General features: G+C 47.4%; 1 protein-coding gene across 2 annotated transcripts in view; it reads left to right on the top strand.

Annotated features, from left to right (window-relative positions):
- LOC139764832 (arrestin domain-containing protein 2-like) overlaps positions 1-18,068 on the top strand; it is a 97,187-nt gene that overhangs the window by 61,822 nt on the left and 17,297 nt on the right. For both annotated transcript variants that reach the window (XM_071691809.1, XM_071691810.1), the window contains one exon: positions 11,014-11,131. In XM_071691809.1, coding sequence (XP_071547910.1) covers positions 11,020-11,131 — 112 coding nt within the window. In that variant the 5' untranslated portion in view covers positions 11,014-11,019. The remainder of the gene's footprint in view (positions 1-11,013; positions 11,132-18,068) is intronic.

The following is an 18,068-nucleotide window of genomic DNA, read 5'->3' as shown; positions in this document are numbered from 1 at the left end:
TGTTTATGATTTACAGAGTTCACAACGGTTTAATTAATTAGAGATCTAATCAACCTGTAATTGAATATTTCGCTCAGTATTTGCATCTTTGTATTGAGACATTTCTTCAATCGTCTAAATTCACGTGAAAGGAATAGTTCAGTATTATGAAACACCTCATATGGCAACATCTTGAAAGATCATGTTTACGTCATCTTAACAAACATGGAAAACACTTTTATGGACATCTGACTTACGAAGCATGTGTGTATGAACTTACTAACATCTGACTTACGAAGCATGTGTGTATGAACTTACTAACATGTGACTTACGAAGCATGTGTGTATTAACTTACTAACATCTGACTTACGAGGCATGTGTGTATTAACTTACTAACATCTGACTTACGAGGCATGTGTGTATTAACTTACTAACATGTGACTTACGAGGCATGTGTGTATTAACTTACTAACATCTGACTTACGAAGCATGTGTGTATTAACTTACTAACATCTGACTTACGAAGCATGTGTGTATTAACTTACTAACATCTGACTTACGAGGCATGTGTGTATTAACTTACTAACATCTGACTTACGAAGCATGTGTGTATGAAGTTACTAACATCTGACTTACGAGGCATTTGTGTATTAACTTACTAACATGTGACTTACGAGGCATGTGTGTATTAACTTACTAACATGTGACTTACGAGGCATGTGTGTATGAACTTACTAACATCTGACTTACGAAGCATGTGTGTATTAACTTACTAACATCTGACTTACGAGGCATTTGTGTATTAACTTACTAACATGTGACTTACGAGGCATGTGTGTATTAACTTACTAACATCTGACGTACGAGGCATGTGTGTATTAACTTACTAACATGTGACTTACGAGGCATGTGTGTATGAACTTACTAACATGTGACTTACGAGGCATGTGTGTATTAACTTACTAACATGTGACTTACGAGGCATGTGTGTATTAACTTACTAACATGTGACTTACGAGGCATGTGTGTATGAACTTACTAACATGTGACTTACGAGGCATGTGTGTATTAACTTACTAACATCTGACGTACGAGGCATGTGTGTATTAACTTACTAACATGTGACTTACGAGGCATGTGTGTATGAACTTACTAACATGTGACTTACGAGGCATGTGTGTATTAACTTACTAACATCTGACGTACGAGGCATGTGTGTAATAACTTACTAACATCTGACCTACTGTGTTACAGGTGTTAGCGAATGTTCTCAGGTCATGTGTTAAAATTATGCAGTGTTCTGTGGTGGCCGCGTTCACATTGACCAGCACGTACAGTGGTGGCCGCGTTCACTTTGACCCGCACGTACAGTGGTGGCGTTCACACTGACCAGCACGTACAGTGGTGGCGTTCACATTGACCAGCACGTACAGTGGTGGCCGCGTTCACTTTGACCCGCACGTACAGTGGTGGCGTTCACACTGACCAGCACGTACAGTGGTGGCGTTCACATTGACCAGCACGTACAGTGGTGGCCGCGTTCACTTTGACCCGCACGTACAGTGGTGGCGTTCACTTTGACCCGCACGCACAGTGGTGGCGTTCACATTGACCAGGCTATACAGTGGTGGCGTTCACATCGACCAGGACATACACAGTTTGTGGCGTTCATGATAACCAAGACGTTCTTTAGTTGCGTTCACAGTGACCCAAAAAAACACTGGATTATAGTCCATAGCGTCTCTTCTATTACCTTAATGGCGCCTTTTCGGTCTGCCCATTAGTGTCAACTTTTCTCTCATTAGACCGCATTTTAAGCAGTTCAGCCACACCTCTTCCCGACCTCACACCAACCCACCATCCCCTCACGAAAAGGAAATGCAAATGAGTTGGATGTCGTCGGATTTCTTCACGAACGAAAGCGCGTCGTTGCTTTGTTTACATCCGCGTGTGACGTCTTACGTATACGACAGAATTTACAGTGTTGTTTGTACGTGCGTAGTAAGCAGTTCGCACTCGTGTGACACCGTGTTAACAGAAAGATTTACCCAAATAATGGGTAACTGGTACGAATTATACACTCGAATTTCCCTTACCTTTTTCGAGGTAGCGTCAAGGACCGTCAAACCGTAGCCTTATTTGTACTCAACCAGCCTCAGACTTTCATGTACAGTGTACTGCAACCGTAGTCCAACATTCATGGCAAGACTCCTGTACTCTGATATGGTTAACTTTAACCTCTTCATATGCCCAGGTTCAGCTTGGTGAAAACAGGTCGTCCCACATATACCACATAGATACAATGTATTCTATCCAAAGCACACGTATCACCCTAGTGAATGTTCAGGCCCCGATACCCCAAAGCCTCCATTTAACTATCCTTCTCTCTATACCTTTAGACAGATGGATAGCTCTACATAGATGTAGACATGACTATATCTATTTATTTCGTAGGTTTTAATTCATTCTCCCATGTTACCATCAACGTTTGCCAAGGTAAACCAATGTTTTCAATTAGATATTAATCCACCTACAGGATTATATGTGGATCCCCAAGATCGTAGGATCAACCACACTGGGCCTCGGTAATTTGGGTACAAATTCCCACCAATAACCAGGGGTCTGGTAATGGCCCAATTATTGGAATATGTTGCAGGGGACGTCACTTCAGAACAATGCCGGGTCATAATGGTTAAGTTCCCCCCTTCAGCTCCATCCTCTGGTATAGAAAATGGGAATGATTGGGTCGGAGAAAAAACTCTCTCTCTCTCTCTCTCTCTCTCTCTCTCTCTCTCTCTCTCTCTCTCTCTCTCTCAGGGTGATGACAGTGCCATGCGGAAGAGTCCATAAGCGAGAGGGTCGTCCGCTATCCATCATGCCAGCCGACCATCTAGCCTGACAGATTAAGTCTTATTTGTTTACTCGCTCCGCGTAGCGCCCTTCCTCCTGACTCCGTCAGAGAGAGAGAGAGAGAGAGAGAGAGAGAGAGAGAGAGAGAGAGAGAGAGAGAGAGAGAGAGACTAGGAACTTGGCCAAGATTGCACCATTCGTCTGTGGTGGAAGTGTAGTATTGTCGAAGGCCCTCTCGGTGCACGGGCGTCCATCATTTCCCTGCTCCTGCTTGGAGCGCAGGCTCTGAGCGGGGTCCATGTGATGTATGATTAACAATGAACTATTCAATGATATTTTGTTAGACCGTTTGGATAACTGGCACCAGAGGGCCTTTGACCTCACAGGTACAGAAGAACCTCTAACTAATTAAGAGGTCATTATACACCTTAATTAGGGAATTAATGATGATTAATCTCCCAGATGTAATTGCCTGGGTATCAAGATTATTTCATAAGGAGGTGTTCATCTTGTAACTAGATACAGCGGTCGAGTTTCGACATCTACCTCCTTAAGAAACTTTCGTGAAAGCAGTTGGAAAGAAGTGGTCGTTTCATCATATTTTTGTGGGTAACTCCAGGTCGTGAGGAAGGAAAGTTTCGGACATGTTTTGCATTTTTCAGAGAGAGTCAAAGTCCTGTATCGTGGACCCCCGCTGCTGTCTTGACTCTCCCTTCTCCTCCTCTTCTCACACCCTCTCTCTCTCTCCCCAGCCTCTCTCACTTGTACACACTCTCCTCTGCCTCTCCCCCAGCTCCACTGTTGTCTGTCCCATGCCTCACGTCCCGCCTTCTTCCTCCCTCCTATCCCCTTAAGATTTCTTTGTTTCCTCCTTTGTATATAGCACCCTTGACCCCACTAAGGGTGTATAGACTCCCTCCCTAAATACCCCCTATTTGCCCCAGGCTCCCCCTGAGTGTGGGGATCGTGTTTCTCACAGGGGGACGAACCCCTGCCCTTCTAAGTCACTAAGTTGACCCTGGGGTCAGCATTTTATGACCTCCCTGGGAGTCAGTACCCAGCCTCACGGGTGTCTAGCATCGGTAAACAAAGGGACATAATTTCCTAGTGTTGCAAGGGGTCGGCGTGTGTACGTGTCTAGACTTAGTAAAGTTCACCACGGGACTCCCTCCACGCCTGGTCTGCTACGCTCTCGTCTGCCGCGCCTCGCCTGCCACGCCTTCGTCTGACCACGCCTCGTGTGCTCTGCCCTGATGTACGATCTTACCAGACACAGTACCAGCTTTCCCAAGTCAGTGTATCGCACACCGTTCATCTCATTCGTTCAACTGAGTCGTTTGTGTGTGTCGCTACGTATAGCGGGGTTAGCATCAGTCGAGGGAGAACAGAGAACAGAAGCTTTCGTGTCCATATATATATTATCATCATATCAAGAAAATATAATGATGTAAATGATTTGACAAAAGAATAATCTGGCAACTTTGTTACCCTCCCCTCCTCCTCAGTCTGGTGTTTTTCTTAACGTAACTTCCGCGCTGTGTTACTTGTGTTGCATGTTTGGCTATAGTGTGTTGAAGGTGTGTTGGGGAGAGAGGGAAGTGTGGGTGTGGGTGTGTGTGGGAGGTGGTTCTTGTAGAGTGAGAACAGACGTCAGTTGCCAGGATGAGAGTGGAATGGAAATTAGAGGAAGAAGAAACACTGTGCCAACACTGTATTCCCCGGGGTCGAGTGTTGCAACACAACTTCCGCTGTTGCTGGTGTGTGTGTGTGTGTGTGTGTGTGTGTGTGTGTGTGTGTGTGTGTGTGTGTGGATAGTCTTTTCTTACCAAGAATAGCAGTGTGAGAGCTGGGGGATTATCAAGAGTACATTCTCTCTCTCATTCTCTCTCTCTCTCTCTCTCTCTCTCTCTCTCTCTCTCTCTCTCTCTCTCTCTCTCTCTCTCTCTCTCTCTCTCTCTCTCTCTCTCTCTCTCGTAAGTAGTTATGTAGCCTACTGAGTAGACCGGACCTCCTCCATCAGAATCAGTTTGTCTTATGTTTACAATTAGTCTTGGATTGCGTCTCATACGCCCCCCCTTACGCCTCCAGGCCTACGCCTTCCTTTACGCCTCCAGGCCTACGCCCTCCCTTATGCCTCCAGGCCTACGCCCCCTCTTACGCCTCCAGGCCTACGCCTCCAGGCCTACGCCCTCCCTTATGCCTCCAGGCCTACGCCCTCCCTTACGCCTCCAGGCCTACGCCCTCCCTTATGCCTCCAGGCCTACGCCCTCCCTTACGCCTCCAGGCCTACGCCCTCCCTTATGCCTCCAGGCCTACGCCCTCCCTTACGCCTCCAGGCTTACGCCCTCCCTTAAGCCTCGGCGCCAACACCCCCATCAGACCGATGCAGTGGGAGGAGACCCGCCATATGGTCTCTGTTTATATAGATTATACTGGGAAGATGGTCAGTAATGACCTGAGGTATGCAAATCAGTGCTAAGCTACATCTCATCAACATACAGACTATTACGTTGCGGGTCTCATGAATTATAGACCGACTGCTTACATTAACAGACCACGGCGCTATAAACCACCTCAGGCCACCACAGACTTTAACACAAGTTACCACAAGCCACCCGTAGCTACCACAAGCCACCCGTAGCTACCACAAGCCACCTCACTCCATTATTTCGCCTCACTCACCCCCTCCACTCCGCCACCCTCATCATCTCTCCCCCACCTCACCCCCACACACACACCCAGACAAGAAATGGGTCACGCACCCCCAACCCCCGTCTGCGAGACGCCGGTCCACAGTTTCCCCAGATCCACAGAGTCTGGGGGGTGTATCCGGGGGAGGAGGAGGAGACCATAGAACTTTGTATAGCCAGAGTTATGAAGGCGTGTGGCAGTCATGAAATTATAAGGGAGTTGTGAGGGAGTTATGAGGGTCTGAGAGTTGTAAGGAAGTTTGGAGGAAGTTATGAGGCTGAGAGAGTTGTAAGGAAGTTATGAGGCTGAGTTGTAACGAAGTTATGAGGCTGAGTTGTGAGGAGGGAGATATGAGGCTGAGTTGTGAGGAGGGAGATATGAGGCTGAGTTGTGAGGAGGGAGATATGAGGCTCTGAAAGTTGTAAGGAAGTTGTGAGGCTAAGTTGTGAGGAAGTTGTGAGGCTGAGAGAGTTGTGAGGAAGTTATGAGGCTGAGTTGTGAGAAAGTTATGAGTGAGAGAGTTGTAAAGGAGTTATGAGGAAGTTATGAGGCCAATGGAGTTCTAAGGGAGTTATGAAGCTAGAGAGTATCAAGGCTGTGCGACACCTGTATGAGGCCATGAGGGAGTTATGAGGTTGTGAGGGTTATGAGTCTCTGAGGGATCTGTGAGACTGTGAGTGAGCTTTGAAAGAGCTGTGGGTGTTTCTTTGAGATTATGAAACTGTGAGGGAGCCTTGTGAGTCTTTATGAGGCTTTGAGACACTGAGGGAACTCTGTGAGTCTCTCTGATGCTGTCAGACTTATGAGAGGCGAGTGAACTGGTGTGAGGTTGTGAGACTAAGGGACTTGTGTGAGTCTAATGACGTTATGAGACTGTGGAGTAGCTGTATGAGTGAGTTTGTATGAGATTATGAGAACTGTGAGGGAACTCTGTGAGTATATATGAGATTCTTGTCTCACAGAGCTCAGACAAGGTTCAGGAAGGTTGTTAGAATGTAGAAAAGGTTGTGATTTAGTCTGTGTCATCAGGCTTACAACCTTATAGTCCTCCGGTTGTATTTCTGTTCTGTGTATTGATAAAGGAGGTTGTAAGGTCCCTCTGAAGTTGTGAGTTTGTTCCGCCTACCGATCAGAAGGGTTGTGAATTCACAACAAGTGGGGAACCCGGTATGTTCTCGTCTGGCTCGGGAGGGCATGTGAGGTACGGGTTGTGAGTACAGGAGTATGGGTTGTGGGATATTACCGTTCATCATGGTAGTGGTTGTGGATTCATAAGTTTATATACTTTGAATTTGCATCCGTGAGGTTGTGAAGTTATAGGGGTGGGGTATAGTTGTACATCAAAATCAGATGTTATAGAAGCAGAGGGAATTTTAAGGGTTGTATGAAAGGGGTTCTTGGGTTGTATCAGGGGTTGTGTCTTTAACGGTGGAGGTTATAAAGAAGGATTGTGAAATTGTAGTTCAAGCTTCACTATTTTCTGATGCAGGGGTTGTAAGGGTCATAAAATTGTTAATATGTTTTCTTGGAATCTTGGTCAGCTTTTGAACAGATTTAAGATGTCATAGTGGTATGTTTACTGGGTTCACCTAATAGTTTTATGAGGTTTTATGAGTTGATATGAGAGTAAGCCATAAGTTATGAGTCTTACCAGAAGTGTTATGAGTTCATATGAGGAGAGTGTGTAGCTGTGGGTTCCCCCCTTCTGCGGGGTTATGAGATTCGGTGAAGGTTTATGAGTTTGTTGTGAGATATGTGAGGGTACATCGCAAGGAACCTTGAATCCTATGAGGTAATAGATGACCTCATAATGAGAGCTTCATTAACCTGGTTTACTAATTACCGCTAGGCGTGACCTCTTCATCAATGACTTATCTCCCTAGGTCAATACATGTACTCCCCGCGCCCCTGTCTACTCCCCAGGTCATTTATCTACTCCCCAGGCCCCGACCAGAGTTCACTCTCACCCTCCTGTTTGCGTCAACAGATGTCTCCCCAACAGAAGATGGTTTTCCCAACAGTATGACTCGATACAAATTGAACATGTTCAACAGAAGGAGATAGAAATGACCCCGTATTCCAAGCCTCTCTTTTATTTATTTTGTCTACCACTATGGTAGTTATTTTTGGGCCAGAAACAAATCTTTTTTTTTGTCTTTCACACCTGTGGCGTTAACGGTGTGTGTGTGTGTGTGTGTGTGTGTGTGTGTGTGTGTGTGTGTGTGTGTGTGTGTTAGCAACCTCCACTGACAGAAACAGTCAAGGGGAACACGTTCTATACCTATCGCTATCGCCCTTATCATCTTATCATATCTTCCTTGCATCGCCGAGATTATCATGGCGAATTGCCACGTATGATGAGATTTTAATTATTAAAATCTCTCACAAGGTTTACAGGTAGCTGGTAATTAAAACGTGTAATTACCTGGACTGATTGCTTCAAGGGACGGTCAAACATCCTCCCAGACTTCTCAAGGGTCGTACCGTCGTGCTCAAGGGTCGTACCGTCGTGCTCAAGGGTCGTACCGTCGTGCTCAAGGATCGTACCGTCGTGCTCAAGGGTCGTACCGTCGTGCTTAAGAGTCGTACCGTCGTGCTCAAGGATCGTACCGTCGTGCTCAAGGGTCGTGCCGTCGTGCTCAAGGATCGTACCGTCGTGCTCAAGGGTCGTGCCGTCGTGCTCAAGGATCGTACCGTCGTGCTCAAGGGTCGTACCGTCGTGCTCAAGGGTCGTGCCGTCGTGCTCAAGGGTCGTACCGTCGTGCTCAAGGGTCGTACCGTCGTGCTCAAGGATCGTACCGTCGTGCTCAAGGGGTCGTGCCGTCGTGCTCAGGTGTCGTACCGTCGTGCTCAAGGGTCGTACCGTCATGTTCAAGGGGCCGATATATAACAAAGATATCTTTCCTTAATATAAAGACAAAGTCAGTATATTTTTCTTATAGAACATGTATATATATAAAATAACTGTAATAATTTCTTATGATGATTGTAAACGTTTAAATTGGGTCGTCTTCGTTGTAAGAACGGCCACAGAAAACGACGTAAGGTCAGCGTCAACACAGACCCTCAACCTTGATCAAATTCCCTGAACAAAACATCGTATTTAAAGTTACTAATTAGTGCCAGTTTTGGGAAGGGAGGCGAGGCATTAATTAGAATATTATTCTAATAGGAAAACGAGGCTTAGAAACTTTCACTTCATCGGGGAAAATTGTATTTGTTAATGATGGTTTAAAAAACGAGGCCATACGACGAACGTTGACGGATGTAAACAAACGTTTCGGTGGCGGGATGGGACAACGTTTTGGCAGGAAGTGAGCGTGTGTTATGCAGCTGTCGCTGGTGTGTGTGGCTTAAGCCGGACACACGGTTAATCAAACACAACAAACATTCACACTGGACTGGTGAGGAGAGGAGGGAACATACAGCTTGGTCCAGACCATTCAAAAAACCATCAATATTTTAAGAAGAAAAACGTATTTTAGATCACCCGCCATTGTTAAGGTTCGAGGCCAAATCCAGTGTGAATTTTCCTGTAGTTATTCGTAAGATCACATGCAAGAATAACGTTCTTTTAGGCTAAAATTCCAGGGAAAACAAGATCTGTTTATCATTAAAACCAGTTGCTGACCATGGACGCTATCGTCTCTAGAGATACATGGCAACCCATCGTCTGAAGGGGCATTACGGTGTGTGTGTGGTAACACAGACTGACGTTCATGTCCTAGTTGCTCATCTCTGGGTCCTCCACGCCCCAGTGGACGAACCCATCCCTGCAGACGCCGTCTTTGTTTACCTCCCTCTCTCCCTCCTGTAGCCACCAGACCCTCGCCTTTGTGCCTTCTGAGAGACATCATCAAAGTCACTACCATTTGACCTGTAATGAATTATTTTTATCATCCATCGTCAGTTTTGAGGGTATAAAGTCCCTTGTGTTTTTTTCCCCCCTCTTCCATCTTATGTTTACATCCGTCGAACCCACTGTCGAAATTTCTCGTCATTATCCTCCATTGTGCTTCATCCTCACGTCCTTTGCCGCTTCTCTCCCCAGTTACCACTTCCTTCCTCTCCTCCGTCATGATCACCCCCCCTTCCTCTTAAACTTAATTACCTTGCTATTGTTACATGAAGTAGTATCACTCAGGGCTAGTGCAGGTGACCTGTTTGCCACGGACCAAGGGGTGGATGGTCCTGTATAGTGTGGTCTTCCTCGAGTTAAGGAGCCAGTGACCTTGTTTGACCTCGTCCTATGTTGTCCTAGACAGTGACCTTATTTCATGAAAGGTCTCTGAAGATCCAGTACCTTGTTTCTCCCTATGTGAATGGCCATGTCGGGTCAATGACCTTCTTTTTCAAGCCTTTGACTGTAGCGGGGTTATGTGGGGTTCATGACTCACACTTGTCGTATAGGAACAAAGAGATCCTTTGTCTGATCTCGTGTGGTTTTTATAGCATTACGAGACTACTGACCCCACCTGACCTCATTCAGATAGAGTTATGGACCCAGTGGCCTAGTTAGGTCTAGTTTATAATACTTGTAGGGTTGAAATGTCTCATTCAACCGCGTCTGAAAAGGCCGTACGAGGCAATTGACTTTGCGTGCTCTCGTTCAAAAGGCTTTTAAGAGATTTTTTACACCGCGGAACACAGGGATGATCATCCTAGAGGAGCGTGTGTTCATCCTTCACCTCACACACCAGGGGCTTGAAGGACTGGCCTGCAGGATTCCCAGGAAACGTTGACCCTATCTGACCCTGTCTGTAGGATCTGGGTAGGTCAACACACACGTGTAGGGCGTGTGTCGTGGGTCAACTTGTTTAGAATCCACAGAGTTCTGGCTATCTATCTATCTATATATATATATATATATATATATATATATATATATATATATATATATATATATATATATATATATATATATATATATTGATGGATGTCATGGTGACGTCCCCTGGGGATGTCGAGGGAGGACGTCATGTAGAGCACGAGTAAGATGACGTCGTTGATGAAGTCACAACCGGGAAAGGGGGGAGGGTTGTTGTTGTTGTTGTTGTTGTTGTTGTTGTTGTTGTTGTTGTTGCCCATTACGTGAGCAGTCAAGGGATAACGAAGGAATGATTTATATGAATGATTTACATGATTTATATGAATGTTTAACTTGGACTAAGAGAGAGAGAGAGAGAGAGAGAGAAAGAGAGAGAGAGAGAGAGAGAGAGAGAGAGAGAGAGAGAGAGAGAGAGAGAGAGAGAGAGAGAGAGAGAGATTGTCTCTGTCTCTCTCTCTCTCTCTCTCTCTCTCTCTCTCTCTCTCTCTCTCTCTCCTTCCTCGTGTTCGCGAGCTATCTCTCTCTCTCTCTCTCTCTCTCTCTCTCTCTCTCTCTCTCTCTCTCTCTCTCTCTCTCTCTCTCTCCTTCCCTCGTGTTCGCGAGCTATCTCTCTCTCTCTCTCTTTAAGTATTGACCCCCCGTTGTGTTTGTGTGTTATCCCCAGGACGACATGGACTACATACGTGAGTTCGACATCCGGCTGGAGAAGGAGATGTACTATGCCGGGGAGCTGCTTCAGGGACAGGTCGTCCTCAACACCGTCGAGAACTTCAAACTTAGAGGTGAGGTGGGGGCTGGAGGGTGAGGTTTGGAGGCTGGAGAGTGAGGGCTGGAGGATTGGAGGTGGTGAATGCTGGGGGCTAGAGGGTAAGGGCTTGGGGTTGGAGGGTGAGGGTTGGGGGCTGGAGGGTGAGTAGTGAGGGCTGGGAGCTGGAGGGTGAGTGGTAAGGGCTGGGAGCTGGAGGATGAGTGGTAAGGGCTGGGGGCTGGAGGGTGAGGGGTAACGGCTGGGGTCTGGAGGGTGAGGAGTTAGGGCTGGGGGCTGGAGGGTGAGGGTTGGGGGCTGGAGGATGAGTGGTAAGGGCTGGGGGCTGGAGGGTGAGGGGTAACGGCTGGGGGCTGGAGGGTGAGGAGCGAGGGCTGGGGGGGCGGGCCTCTGGCCTAGTTAGGAAGGTGTTTATGACACATTCAACTTGTGTGTCAGAGTTACAGTTGAAGTAGTACCTTGGTATACAAGTCCTCGCGCAGGAGTGCTTCAAGTGTCAGGTAGCGCTTGAGTGGAAACTCAGAACCAACTGGAGTGTGAGTTAAACACCCAGAGGCACACTGGCTGGGACGAATCATTGGATGGACGAAAATCATCCCGGACGATTTCATTGCAAAGACGACTCGTGTTTTGGGACGACTTTGTGGTTCATACGACCATGGTTCTTGCGATGGCTTGTGTCGCAAGTCGTCCATGATGACCCCCTCGTAGATATGAGGGGCCATTATAAGGAAGAAATGTGCTAGTGGTTCCCCAACATTACGTATGGTATTGTAGGTCGTGATGAGAGAAGAATGAACATTGATATTTCTCATATTACCCATATTCTTCGTGGCCATAATGGGGGAAGAAGATGACATATACTTGATTATTTTGAATTTATACATCGGAAACAGTCATCTTTATCAAGCTAGGGAAACGATAAAGGTTTTTTTTTTATCAATTAGTAGACATTTGATTGGCAAAATTGTAGCTTGATCGACGCCATCCTGTGATTATAATAAGGGGTTTGTCCACTGTTAAAATTGCCTTTTTGCTGTGTTAGATTTCACCAGCCTCCTGCTTTATCCCCAGATGATACACAAGTACGAGTTACAGCAGCAGACATGTTCAGTGCGAGAGGGAAAAAGAACGGAGCTTGGTGTCAGTAGGCGATAGAAAATGGGTTGAAGTATATAGGGTGGGACTATAACGCAGATTTCTAAGTGTTGACTGAAGCCTTCATAAGCATGGTAGGAGGAAAAAAAGGGGGGTGGGTGGGGTGGCTTTTGTTTTCCAGTATTAACAACAGAATCGGTTGCCATGGTAGGGGAAGGTTAATTAATTCAGTTAATTAGGCATTTCCTTTCATTAAGTTGTTTATAACGCCTCGTTGGTAGGTTCTCCTCCCTCGCCTTGTTAACGATGGATCGATTTCTTGAGACGCAAGGCTATTTTGGAGGGATGAGACGACCGTTGGAGGTCTTGGAGACACAAACCTTGAGTTTGGAGGGGCAGCAAGAGGCTTTGGAGGATGAACAACAACTGTGTTTGGAGGAGGAGGAGGTAGAATCCCTGAGAACTAAAAGCTGGGTTTTTGGAGGGAGGGAGACAGGCTTGTAAAGTACAAGCCAGACATGCTACACTTAACTCACTTACAATACACTTATAAACTAATGATCTTTGTAGACACTTATATCTGGTCCCGAGCTGTAAACTTATCATAAGTGGTATTGTATGGCTGATTTATCAATATTGTATGACTTATATCATGCAGTGTGTGCTGCATAATGTATGAAGTTATTGTATGATTTATTAAGTGTGTCTCCTCAGCCCATTTTCTATATGGGTTTTTGATGAATAAGTCTTGAACTGATTTATTTTTTACACCAATAACATTACACCTTGTGTGAAAGTCACTCGTACATTATAATAATAGTCATAGATTACATATTGACCAAGAAAGTCACTCATACATTATAGTAATAGATTACATATTGACCAAGAAATTATCTAAGAAAAGTTTAATACGGCTTATTCGAAATATGCAAATATGATCATTACAATCAGAACCCGCGGATGAAAATTGTTGACCCATCATGGTCCGGCTGGCGTAAACTCACTCGGGGAAAAGATATAACACAGAAAACCCCTTCCATTCATAGGTTCCAAGATGGCATCCCATGTACGCGACAATGGTTCCCTCTTTTTTTTGCCGTACAAAATGTCTGGTTATTTATGAGCGACGGCGGCAAGATCGCTGGGGCGGAGTTCGTATTTTATTACTCCATCTCAACAGCTTTTACCACAGTGTTCCCTCTATATTGTCCACCACTGTGGTTACCGTTGGCCAGTGGGGTCTGTGGTGGATTTTCTGGTCGATTGCTGCCTCACTTGCAGATATTCCACGTAGATGTGGTCACTACAACATTTGTGGCTTATACACAACATGAATTTACAATATACAAGTTACATTAGTTTTTTGAGGGGTGTTCAAAGTAACTTTTCATCAGTTTTCGAAAGTATTTCGTATTAGAATAATAGACAGAAAAAGGGGACCTAATGGACGGAAGTCTAATATGTTTCCTCTATAATTCCCTACCATTTTTCGGATCCAAAGTTTACAAACTTTGGAACTGAAAGTTTGGCTCAACGAGAAATCTATGAGATAGTTTCTCTTAGAAAGCAATGAGTTAAATCGCGAGGCTTGGACGCTGAATAATCGTATTTAGGCAGAATGTATATATATATATATATATATATATATATATATATATATATATATATATATATATATATATATATATATATATATATATATATGGAGGCTTGTATGTTCTATGAAGGTTAGCGTTCATATGCACTTTATTTGTATATATATATATATATATATATATATATATATATATATATATATATATATTTTTTTTTTTATCATAGTTTTCTTCCGGTGGATGTAAATGTAATATGATAGATTCGATTCTGTAAATAAGTTTGCTGCAGTTAAATTTAGTTTCAAAGACTTGAGTGAGAGTTCTCAATACGAAGACTTTGACCTGTAGGGAATGTACGCGAAACTTCGGTGTTTGTTTCTTACCGACCTCGTGATTGGCTATCTTCGCGATCTCTTGACCAATGAGCGACACGAGCAGTAACTGCTTCACAGAAAGGTCATATATTCGAGGCATTGTCTTAAACTAGTGTTACATGGCCGAGATTACCTCCGCTAAGTCCTCAGTCGCTTTCTTAATCCCAGACAGACACGAATCCAACTCATCCCCTCCAGTCACTTTGAATAGGCATAGCATAAGATAGACACAAGCACATTTAATCCCTCCATATCAGAAACATCAGCACAGAACCAAACGTAAGTTAACTACCCTTAGAACGCTAACTGCCTTGGGCAAGGTGAAGACTCCCATACCATCCTGTAGAGACGAATCATAGTTTCGCTTCCTCCTAAAACTTCACATCACTTCCCTGGACCTCCAGCCTCCCAGAACCAAATGTATCAGAGCTGCGCACCGCACCAGTGAGAGCACCCAGAATAATCACAGGCAGCCTGGCAACCACACACACACACACACTCGACATCTACACAAGTAAACAGTGATCCTCTCTCTTAATTGTCCCACTCCAGTGTGCTTGTCACCTATGGTTCCGCCCTGTGGACGTGGCTGGCTTCCTGAGTGCTGTACCAGGGGCAGGAAGTAGGCAATATGTACCACCCTAAGTGCGTTGATTATGTATCTCACTCCACGTGTTCGACCAAAGCTTGCAAACCACCTCGATCTTCAGCTGTTTTATCATTCGTCTACCCAGTGACAATCATGTCCTCCAAGTTAGGTGATATCTGTCGTGCCTCAGCCAACTATATCCAGCCGGATGGCTGCATAAATTCACTATTTATTTGGTTATTATGTATTAGAAAACTGACCCGTTACCAGCCTTATACATCACTTCTGTCCCAGTTATGTTGTACCATCACTGCACACTAAGATGATAAGGAACTGATAAAATCGTTGATAAGCACAGAGGGAAACACATCCCTTTACTGAAGAAGAAATGGAAGTAAATCTCAGACAGGAATGAAAAGGGAAGTCATTTCTTCTTTCAAAGAAATAAGAGGAAATGAGAATTTATTGTACATATCCCCTGACTTCACAGGACGAGAAGAAAAAGATATCTTTCTTCAGTAAGAGGAAGTAAGGTGGGAGAGTAAAGCAGGAATCAAGATAACGAGTGAGAGGAAGTAAAGAAAGGAGAATAAGGTCGGAACCAGAAGATATCGTGAAGGAAGTAAATTTGTCCCTCCAGATAAGAGGCCGGGGAGGGAAGCCCCTGGGGAAGGGGGGGAGGGGTCCTGGGGGGTGGCCCTGGGGGGGGGGGGGGGGGGGGGGGGGGGGGGGGGGCAGGAACTCTGGTCACGTAGCCCCGACCTCCCAGGAGGCCCACCGCCAAATGCCCTCTGCTGCGGTGGAGGTCGGGGGGGCCTGAGGCAAGGACCTCGGGGTGTGGTCTTCCAGACCCTGGTCGTGTGGCCTGTCAGGACCTGGAGGTGTGGCCTGTCAGGACCTGGTAGTGTGGTCTGTCAGGACCTGGTCGTGTGGCCTGTCAGGGCCTGGTCGTATGGCCTGTCAGGACCTGGTCGTATGGCCTGGCAGGCCCTGGTCGTATGGCCTGGCAGGATCTTGTCGTATGGCCTGTCAGGACCTGGTAGTGTGGCCTGTCAGGACCTGGTAGTGTGGCCTGTCAGGACCTGGTAGTGTGGTCTGTCGGGACCTGGTAGTGTGGTCTGTCAGGACCTGGTGGTTTGGCCTCTGAGGACCTGGTCGTATGGCCTGTCAGGACCTGGTCAACATTTTCGTACCTTCCTTGCTCACCATGGACCATTTTCTGACCACAGTAGCTGTGGGGGTGTGGGGGGTGTGGGGTGGGAGAGAAAGCTTTGCTGTTGCTGAGCAGCACGAGACGATAAGCTGGCAAGATTACCTTAACAAAGCTTGGATAAGTTTCCCAATATCGGCCACGCTGGTGGAGAAATGATGCGACGCCCTGACCTATGGTTGACCTTGACCTGTCCCGTGACCCCGGGTCAGAACGGCCGTGCGTCTGTCTGCTGCTTGAGGGGTCGTATTGACCATGACGTACAGCAAGACAGAGTAATGTAGACAGTGACATACCACTGAGTATTTTCCCCAGTGGGGGACGTCAGGGGGAAGGCAAGACCAGTGTGGGGGACGTCAGGGGGAAGGCAAGACCAGTGTGGGGGACGTCATGGGAAGGGAGGACCAGTGTGGGGGACGTCAGGGAAAGGAAGGACCAGTGTGGGGGACGTCAGGGAAAGGAAGGACCAGTGTGGGGGACGTCAGGGAAAGGAAGGACCAGTGTGGGGGACGTCAGGGAAAGGAAGGACCAGTGTGGGGGACGTCAGGGAAAGGAAGGACCAGTGTGGGGGACGTCAGGGGAAGGGAGGACCAGTGTGGGGGACGTCAGGGGGAAGGCAAGACCAGTGTGGGGGACGTCATGGGAAGGGAGGACCAGTGTGGGGGACGTCAGGGGAAGGAAGGACCAGGGTGGGGGACGTCAGGGGGAAGGCAAGACCAGTGTGGGGGACGTCAGGGGGAAGGCAAGACCAGTGTGGGGGACGTCAGGGAAAGGAAGGACCAGTGTGGGGGACGTCAGGGAAAGGAAGGACCAGTGTGGGGGACGTCAGGGGAAGGAAGGACCAGTGTGGGGGACGTCAGGGAAAGGAAGGACCAGTGTGGGGGACGTCAGGGGAAGGGAGGACCAGTGTGGGGGACGTCAGGGGGAAGGCAAGACCAGTGTGGGGGACGTCATGGGAAGGGAGGACCAGTGTGGGGGACGTCAGGGGAAGGAAGGACCAGTGTGGGGGACGTCAGGGGGAAGGCAAGACCAGTGTGGGGGACGTCAGGGGGAAGGCAAGACCAGTGTGGGGGACGTCAGGGGGAAGGCAAGACCAGTGTGGGGGACGTCAGGGAAAGGAAGGACCAGTGTGGGGGACGTCAGGGGGAAGGCAAGACCAGTGTGGGGGACGTCAGGGGGAAGGCAAGACCAGTGTGGGGGACGTCAGGGGAAGGGAGGACCAGTGTGGGGGACGTCATGGGAAGGGAGGACCAGTGTGGGGGACGTCAGGGGAAGGAAGGACCAGTGTGGGGGACGTCAGGGGGAAGGCAAGACCAGTGTGGGGGACGTCAGGGGAAGGGAGGACCAGTGTGGGGGACGTCAGGGGAAGGGAGGACCAGTGTGGGGGACGTCAGGGAAAGGAAGGACCAGTGTGGGGGACGTCAGGGAAAGGAAGGACCAGTGTGGGGGACGTCAGGGAAAGGAAGGACCAGTGTGGGGGACGTCAGGGAAAGGAAGGACCAGTGTGGGGGACGTCAGGGAAAGGAAGGACCAGTGTGGGGGACGTCAGGGAAAGGAAGGACCAGTGTGGGGGACGTCAGGGAAAGGAAGGACCAGTGTGGGGGACGTCAGGGAAAGGAAGTCTGAGGGTCAGTGTTGCCACAACAACCCCACCATGGTAGTCTGAGGGTCAGTGTTGCCACAACAACCCCACCATGGTAGTCTGAGGGCCAGTGTTGCCACAACAACCCCATCATGGTAGTCTGAGGGCCAGTGTTGCCACAACAACCCCATCATGGTAGTCTGAGGGCCAGTGTTGCCACAACAACCCCACCATGGTAGTCTGAGGGCCAGTGTTGCCACAACAACCCCATCATGGTAGTCTGAGGGTCAGTGTTGCCACAACAACCCCACCATGGTAGTCTGAGGGTCAGTGTTGCCACAACAACCCCATCATGGTAGTCTGAGGGCCAGTGTTGCCACAACAACCCCACCATGGTAGTCTGAGGGTCAGTGTTGCCACAACAACCCCATCATGGTAGTCTGAGGGCCAGTGTTGCCACAACAACCCCACCATGGTAGTCTGAGGGCCAGTGTTGCCACAACAA

Source organism: Panulirus ornatus, chromosome 51 (genome assembly GCF_036320965.1).
Source record: "Panulirus ornatus isolate Po-2019 chromosome 51, ASM3632096v1, whole genome shotgun sequence".
NCBI classification, from domain to species: Eukaryota; Metazoa; Arthropoda; class Malacostraca; order Decapoda; family Palinuridae; genus Panulirus; species Panulirus ornatus.
The sequence above is the reverse complement of the archived record's forward strand: the minus strand, read 5'-3'. Positions and strand labels throughout refer to the sequence as shown.